The 8,652-nt window shown below is 44.0% G+C and overlaps 1 protein-coding gene and 1 pseudogene across 1 annotated transcript; both read left to right on the top strand.

Moving 5' to 3' along the window:
• Nucleotides 1-535: 535 nt before the first annotated feature.
• LOC116836858 (olfactory receptor 52N2-like) lies at nucleotides 536-1,546 on the top strand. Its single transcript, XM_032800833.2, has one exon. It carries the CDS (start codon nucleotides 575-577, stop codon nucleotides 1,544-1,546), a length of 972 nt encoding a protein of 323 aa, XP_032656724.1. The 5' UTR covers nucleotides 536-574.
• A 3,253-nt stretch (nucleotides 1,547-4,799) lies between these two features.
• Nucleotides 4,800-6,782, top strand: LOC116836857 (olfactory receptor 52E2-like; annotated as a pseudogene).
• Nucleotides 6,783-8,652: the final 1,870 nt, after the last annotated feature.

The following is an 8,652-nucleotide window of genomic DNA, read 5'->3' as shown; positions in this document are numbered from 1 at the left end:
TCCCTTCCCTGAACCCCTCCAGCTCTGCAATATCCTGTGTGAGAAGGGTGCACCGTACCACCCAGAGGAGTCTAGAGGAGGGTGAAACATAAACTGACTGATCTCATGGCATATTTTCTGTACGATTCTCCATCACACTCCTCTTGGACCCAAAGTTTTTCTTAGTTTCTGCTTGAACTGTGAGTACAGTTTCACAAAGCTGTGTACCATGTCTTGGACTGAATTTATACAATTAAATTAGAATCTTGAAAAGTGTTCGAGACTTCAAGCTTTTCCCTCTAAAAAGCATACGTGCTGCAGATATTTACATTGAAGTTCATCTGCCATCATGCCACCCATTCATCTGGCTTAGATACCTCCCTCTGAGGACTTCTTTTTACTTGAATAGGACCTCAGTAATCTGGTGGCATCTGCAAATGTCCCCACCTCAGTGCTCACCCTCTTTCTAGATTATTAACTATAAAATACTTTCCATACTATTTGTTATCATGTATGTAACCCCCCTCACTCTGCTTCTCTCCCTTCAGGAGGCACCTTGAGTATTTCTGAGCCCAATCAACGCCTCAACCACCTCATGGCAGCTTTCAACCTCACCCCCTCTAATACTTCACCATTTATCCTAATGGGCATCCCTGGGCTGGAAGCTGCTCACATCTGGATTTCCATCCCTTTCTCTATGTTCTACATTATCAGTCTTTTTGCAAATTTCATGCTTCTGTTTGTTGTAGGCAAAGAGCAGACCCTGCACAAGCCGAAGTACCTGCTGCTCTGCATGCTGGCACTCACAGATATCGGCATGTCTACCTCTGTCATTCCAAAGGCACTGTATCTATTTTGGTTTAATCTGAAAGGCATTACTGTGGGTGGCTGCCTCACCCAGATGTTCTTCGTTCACATGGTTACTGTAATGCAGTCAGCCATTCTTGTTATAATGGCCTTTGATCGCTATGTTGCCATATGTAACCCTCTGAGATACTCCACCATCCTCACCAATGCACGAATAGCTAAGCTAGGACTTGTAGGTTTGATAAGAGCTGTTCTCTTCATCCTGCCCCTGCCCCTGCTCCTCAGCAGGCAACCATTCTGTGCCAACCACATTATCCCGCACACGTACTGTGAGCACATGGCTGTGACAAAGATGTTGCATGGGAACTTCACAGTCAACAGGACATATGGCCTGGTGATAGCGTTTGTAGTCATCTGGTTAGACCTGATGCTCATTGTCCTGTCATATGGTCTGATCATCAGGGCCTTCCTCAGAATCTCCTCCAAGAAAGCGCACCAGAAAGCCCTCAGCACCTGCACAGCTCACATCTGTGTGATGCTGATGTCTTATATGACCTGCCTCTTATCCTACCTGACACAGAGGTTTGGTCAAGGACTTGCTTCCAATGTACATGTCACCTTCGCTAACTTCTATCTCCTTTTCCCCCCCATTCTCAACCCTATCGTTTATGGGATCAAAACCAAAGAGCTTCGTGATAAAGTGGGCAAATACATCTGCAGAAGTTTATTGCCAGGGGCCACTGACTTTAAAGCTGTGTGACAAGAGGGGGAAGGATATCTCCTCATTAATCAAGCTTGCTCTGTCCCAGTTTGGCTGAGCTCAACATTGTGGAAGTTCAGAGTCTGAGAAGCTCCTCACACCTAATGTCTTATCTCTCCATCACTAAGCACTGTTCTCTCTGTTGCTGAGTTCCCTCTCTCTGACCATCACCTGTCCACTTTCATTTTCACCCGCCAGCCCCATTTTCATACACTCAGCCCGTCAATCAGCCTTTCTGTGACTACCAGGCGATATTCACTTTTCTGATGTAGGGTGAGTTTGTGTTAGTCCCTCTCTGAACAGAGTTCTTGATCAGTTCAACAAACTGAAGCTGCACTGATGAACCAGACTGTTAGAAAGCCAAAGACAAAGAGAAAAGCTACAACGCTGAATTTTTTAATCATACATAAAGCAATCCAGTGAGCAAAATTTAGTGTGGGAATTGAGGACATTTTTCTAGAACTTGGTGGTGAGAGGTGTGAGACTGTGTTTTTGAACTGGACTGATGTGTTAAACTTGATACTGTTTTTGAATCACATTACTTACCACTTTGTGCAGCCAATTTTTGATTTGCTTGCAGCTGGACCTTTCAAAATACACACCAGCCGTTCCCATTTTCAAAGACATTAAGAGTAGGTGTCAAAATTTCATGTTGGAGTTTGTGAAAAAAGTGAAACAGGGATTGTCACCAAATATCTAGGTGACTGAATTGCTTGCAGTACTAAGTCCTTCTACTGCACTCAGCCCTGCATAAGCTAGAATGGCTAATATCTCATTTTTGCTACTGGTTTGTGAACACTTTGGGTATTTGGAGCAGCAGTGGAGAGTTTTGCCTATGATTCACTGGCCTCATACTCGGGACAACCAAGCTGAGCAGTTTGGGGTTGAAGTTGTCAAACACATGTTTTTGTCAAATTCATCTGAGAAAACAGTCTTTCAACTGCAGCGTTACTAAAAGGTAGGGACAACAATGAAAGAGCGAACAAGCCAAGTTCAATAAAGTCTTTGTCCCCAGTGGCATCCATGTGTTTGACAACTTCAGCCTAAAACTGCTCAACCCGGTTGTCCTGAATATGAGGCCAGGCAAACGCAGAGCCATCATTTCTTTTCAAGACAAACTATGGACACTGACTACGCACACTGAATGCTGTTAGAAATAAATACCATAATCATTTTATTGTTGTTTTTGTACTACATACATTGTGGGCTCCTTTTGGGCTAATGTAATGTTTGAAACATTTATCAGTCCTCAGCCAGGATACAAGTACCAGTAGGGGGCTTTTGACTTTGATTATCATCTCATAGCATTGTGGCTAGTGTGGACAAACTCCTGCTATGCCTTGTAGCTTTTTATAAAAAAAATAAATATTAAATCTGTACTAGGAATCTAATGAAAGTTTTCATTTGTTTGTTACTTATGTGTACACCAGTGTGTTAATAAAAAAACACAAACCCTTTGTTGAAAGAAGTGGATTGGGCTATTATCAGGTTAGTTTTTAAGTGATATTGGGCTATGAATGCAGGAGAAAACTGGCAACCTCAGACCAGAGAGTCCAGAAAAACAGCCCAGAAGGCACAGCTGGGCCGGAGGCAGAGCAGCAGCACTGAGGAAGAAGGCAGAGGTGGGGAGGGGTAGCAGACAAGAGCCAGGAGTTGGGTCAGCATGGGAGCCAGAACAAAACTAGAGCAGGGAGTTGTGGGGCCAGCAGCAGGACAGTGGATGCCAGCCATGGCACAAGTAACACGGCAGCTGAGAACAAAGAGCAGCTGTGAAGAGCAAGGTGAGGAAGCCACATGCAGAGGCCCCAGCAGAGGGAGATGATGCTCTGCAGGAAGGCTTTGAAGGCTGGACTCAGAAGCGGGGACATTAATCTGATGGGAGGGCAGATGCTGAGGAGAAGGGTCCTGCCACCTAGACCCTGAGGGCGTGTATCACTGCCAGAGCAGGTATCTTGTCTGTGGTATCACCGCCGCACAGGCTGGAGAGTTTTGCCAGAGCTCCAGATGGTGGGACAAGGAGGTGTGGAGCACGGACCATGACCCTCCCACTTTTGAGAGTGGACAGGATTGGTCAATCTGCTTTTGTCACAGGTCTGAACCTTTGCCCTTCCTCTTCACTCTGAGGTTATGCCCCCAGCCAGGCCAGAAGTTGGAGCCCAGGCCAGGTAAAAGCAGCCCATGACCCTGGGAATCTGTGGGGAAGGGGGAAAGAAGAGAAGCCCCATACCAATGTCCCTGTCCCCTGTCCCACCCCCCCCACCTAGGGCAGATGGAAGGTCTGCAACTCCCCAAAGCTGCCTACCTCTGGCTGCTCTTACCATGGCCCAGCTGCAGCTCTTCAGTCATTGAGGTCCTGCATCCAGACCAGGCCGGAAACCAGAGATGGGTCAGTGTAAGAGCCATGCAGGCATCTGTGGATAACCAGAGACCCTCCATCAGCTCTGAACGGGGCTTTCCGGGGGGCAGGGACATGGGTTGGAGGCTGCTCTTGGCTGCCATCCCCATCCCCAGAGGCTCAGGCCCTCCAACCCAGATCTGGTTTCCAACTTGGCTGATGAGGGGTACTGGGGGGAAAAGGAGGGTTAGGCACAGGAACATGGAGGGGACTGTAGGGGTAGATGGTCTCCCTGTTTGTGAGCAGCATGTCAAGAGGAGCAAGACACTTACTTGGTTCCTCCAGCACTTGCACCAGGAAATTGTCCAACAGGCTCTCCAAAAATGTCCTGGATTGCCTGTGCATTGCTGTATTGCTCTTCCAGCAGATGTCAGGGTGATTGACACCTCTCATGAGAACCAGGGCCTGTGATCTGGAAACTTCTGTTAGTTGTCTGAAGAAAGCCTCGTCTACCTCATCCTCCTGGTCTGGTGATCTATAGCAGATGCCCAGCAAGACATCACTCTGGTTAAATTAGAGCCTTGTAAGATATTTGAGGGGTTCAGTTTTTCCTCTCCAATGGTATACACATTGCAGATATTGACATCCGAGTTTATCTGACATCATGCCGCCCATTCACCTGGCTTAGTTAGTGCCTTCTGAGGATGTCTCTCGACAAGATTGTGACTGAGATAATCTGGTACCATCTGTAAAGGTTCCCACATCACTGCATACATCCCTTTCTAGATTAATACCTATACCATATTTACCGTGCTAATTCTTATAAAATGTGTAACACCCCTCACCCCCCTGCTCTGTTTCTCTTCCTTCACAGACGCCTTGAACATTTCTGAGCACAATAGCCGCATCGAACATCTCATGGCAGCTTTTAACCTCACCCCCTCTGAACATTCATCATTTATCCTAATGGACATCACAGGCCTGGAAGCTGCCCATATATGGATTTCCATCCCTATCTGTACATTCTACATTATTGGCCTGTTCGAAAATTTCACGCTTCTGTTTTTTATAGGCAAAGAGCAGACCCTGAACAAGCTGATGTACCTGCTGCTCTGCATGCTGCTGCTCACAGACATCTGCATGTCTACCTCTGTCGTGCCGAAGGCACTGTGTATATTTTGGTTCAATTTGAAAGGCATTACTGAGGGTGGCTGCCTCACCCAGATGTTCTTCATTCACACAGTTTCTGTTATGCAGTCAGCCGTCCTCGTGACAGTGGCCTTTGATCGTTCTGTCGCCATATGTAACCCTCTGATATATGGCACCATCCTCACTAATGCACAAACAGCTAACCTAGGATTTGTGGGTTTGATAAGGGCTGTTCTCTTCATTCTGCCCATTCCCCTGCTTCTCGGCAGGCAGCCATTCTGTGCCAACCGCATTATCCCCCACATGTACTGCGAGCACATGGCTGTGGCAAAGACGTCATGTGGGAACATCACAGTCAACAGGATGTACAGCTTGGTGATCGCAATTATAGTCAATGGGTCAGACCTGACACTCATTGCCCTGTCCTATGTTCTGATCATCAGGGCTGTCCTCAGAATCTCCTCCAAGAAAGCCCACCAGAAAGCCCTCAACACCTGCACAGCCCACATCTGTGTGATGCTGATGTCTTATACTCCCTCCCTCTGTAGGGATACTAAAAAAGGTTTATATTAGACATGGTTTATATAAAAATGATTTATTGTTAAAAATAATTTAATGTTAATTAATACTTTATAACTAAAGGTTTATATTAAAAAAAAATGTAATTCCCCAGATTTAGCCTCTAACCTGCAAGCCACCAGCTGTGTCTGTGTGAAGCCTGCTCACAGAAATACTTTGTATAAAACTTGTTAAAGGTTAATTAACTCTAAGTGCCTTTTTCTAAGTAACACTTTGTAATCGCTACAAATAGAGACCTCCACCTCTGTAAATTCATTTTTATCTCACTTTATGTTCCTTCTTTTAATTGTTAAAAGACAGGAAGTCTCACACCCCAAAAGGTAAAAAAACAGTAAAATAAATGAAATTAAAATAAAAAATGTATGCAAATAAGTGCCTAGTTTAAATAATGAATGAATGGTTAGGGAGTTACCAGCCTAAAAAATTCAGTGTCGGACGAAAAAGGTGTCAAGTGGAATCAACCAGGTGACCCCCGGAGCCTGAACTGGGATCCACCCCAAGCACCTAACAAACATCTGACGAAATGAAGCCAGACACCTGCTGATTGATTCTGCAACAGTAGAACAACCACCCCAAGCACCTAAACAAACATCTGACAGAATAGAGCCAGCAACCTGCTGATTAATCTGGCAACAGCAAAATAAAACAACTCCCATAAACTAACATAAGGAAAAATCCCTATAAAACTGGACTCTGAAGACTGAGAACTTTGAGTCTATGGTTCTGCTGCCAGCCTCCAGGAGCATCAGGTGCACCTGACCCGGACTCGGCTCCACTCTTGTGTACAGGGTACCTGGCCAGTATTCTGTCACAAGCAACTTTAGGCTGGTAACTATAATATCTATCCAGAACTTGTATGAATGATTGTGTGAATGGATATATAGGAATAAGTAGCTAAACAACGTTGTTTGCTGTTATCTTTTATTTTATTATGGTATTTACAATAAATGTGACAAATGTCTTGTCCCCTTTAATAAAATCCTGCTAGTTTTTATTGGTATAACACCTCTTCTCCTACCTGACACAGAGGTTTGGTCAAGGAATTGCTTCCCATGTACATGTCACCTTTGCTAACTTTTATTTCCTTGTCCCCCCCATGCTCAACCCTATCATTTATGGGGCCAAAACCAAAGAGCTTCATGATAAGTGGGCAAATACACCTGCAGAAGGTGATTGCCGGAGGCCACTGATTTTAAAACTGTGCAACAAGAGGGGGAAAGGATATCTCCTCATAAATCAGGGTGCTCTGTCCCAGTTTGGCTGAGCTCAGCACTGTGGAAGTTCAGAGTCTGAGAAGCGACTCACACCTAACATCTTATCACCGCATCACCAATTTCCCTCTTTCTGACCATCATCTGTCCTCTTTCAGTGTCATCCATCAGCCCCAACCCCACAAACCCTGTCACTCGGCCTTTGTGTGACTACCAGATCACCAGAAGATACTGAACTTTTCTGATGGAAAGTGAGTTTTCATATTTTCCAGTGTGAACAGAGTTCTTAATCAGTTCGACAAACTGAAGCTACATTTTTCCATAGCCAAAGACAAAGTAAGAAACTACAGTGCTGAACAGCAATTTGGTGAACAAAATTTGCCTGATTTTTCTACTTTCAATTCTTCTGTAATCCTGGAGAAGAAGCCAAATATTTCAGTTTGAATGTGTGAATATATTAAAGTTGCTGCAGGAATTGTGGCTAGAGCTTGTTGCTGAGAGTTGTGAAACCATGTATTTTTGAGAACTGGACTGATGTTTTAAGATATGATATCACCTTTGAGTCACATTACTTAGCATTTTCCACAGTTGATTTTAGAGTTGCTTTCAGTTGGACCTTTCAAAACACACCCTAACTGTTCCCATTGTAAAAGACGTCAAGAGTAAGTATCAAAATTTCATGTTGGAGTTTGTGAAACAGGGATAATCAACAAACATCCAGGTGATTTTATCACTTGAAGTACTAAAAAGAACAGGAGTACTTGTGGCACCTTAGAAACTAACAAATTTATTTAAGCATAAGCTTTTTTTCCCTTACTTAAATGGCCTCGTGGAGTTAGTAGGGCAACTCCCACCTTTTCATGCTCTCTGTATGTGTATATATATCTCCAGAGGGCATGTTCGTAGATTCCAAAACCTGAAGGGACCATTGTGATCATGTAGTCTGACCTCCCGCATAGCACAGGCCTGGAAATAATTTGTGTTTGAACTAGAGAAGGTCTTTTAGAGCAGTGGTTCTCTCTAAGGGTACAGGTACCCCTAGGAGTGCAGAGAGGCTTTCCAGGGGGTATGTCAACTCCTCTAGATAGTTGTCTAATTTTACAACAGGCTGAATGAAAAGTAGTAGAGAAGTCAGTACAAATAAAAATTTCATACAGACTTGTTTATACTGCTTTATATACTATACACTGAAATGTAAGTCAAATATTTATATTCCAATTTATTTACTTTAAAAGTACATAGTAAAAATTAGAAAGTAAGCTATTTTTCAGTAATAGTGTGCTGTGTCACTGGGGTATTTTTAAGTCTGATTTTGTAAGTGAGTAGTTTTTAAGTGACGTGAAACTTGAAGTGTGCAAAACAAATCAGATTCTTGAAGGGATCCAGTACTCTGGAAATGCTGAGACCCATTGTTGGAGAGAGACATCGAATCTTGGTTTAAAAATTGTACCTTTGGTTAATTACTCTCAGCATTTGACAAGTGTTACCCCATTTCCAGTCAGAATGTGGCTAACTTCAGCTTCCAGCCATTGGATGTTGTTAGACCTTCCTTTGCTAGACTGAAGAGCTCACATTAAATATTTGTTCCCCATGTAGGTACTGAGAGACTCTTACCAAGTCTCCCCTTCATACTATAAGGAAGGTTTTAATTCTTTACTTATTCTGGTGTCTCGTCTCTCCACCCTTCTTGAATGGTGGATACCAAGAACGGATACATGATTCCAGTAGCAGAGGCACTAGCACCAAATACAGAGGTAAACTAACCTCTCTGCTCCTACTTGAGATTCCCCAGTTAGCATCCCAGGATTGCATACGCTGTATTGGCCAAATGG

This window comes from Chelonoidis abingdonii, chromosome 1 (assembly GCF_003597395.2).
Source record: "Chelonoidis abingdonii isolate Lonesome George chromosome 1, CheloAbing_2.0, whole genome shotgun sequence".
Classification (NCBI taxonomy): domain Eukaryota; kingdom Metazoa; phylum Chordata; order Testudines; family Testudinidae; genus Chelonoidis; species Chelonoidis abingdonii.
Note: the sequence above shows the minus strand (reverse complement) of the source record. Positions and strands in the feature narration are given on the sequence as shown.

What these genes read in the sequence shown, in the direction of transcription:
- LOC116836858 (XM_032800833.2), top strand. Translation starts at nt 575, where the DNA reads ATGGCAGCTTTCAACCTCACCCCCTCTAATACTTCACCATTTATCCTA.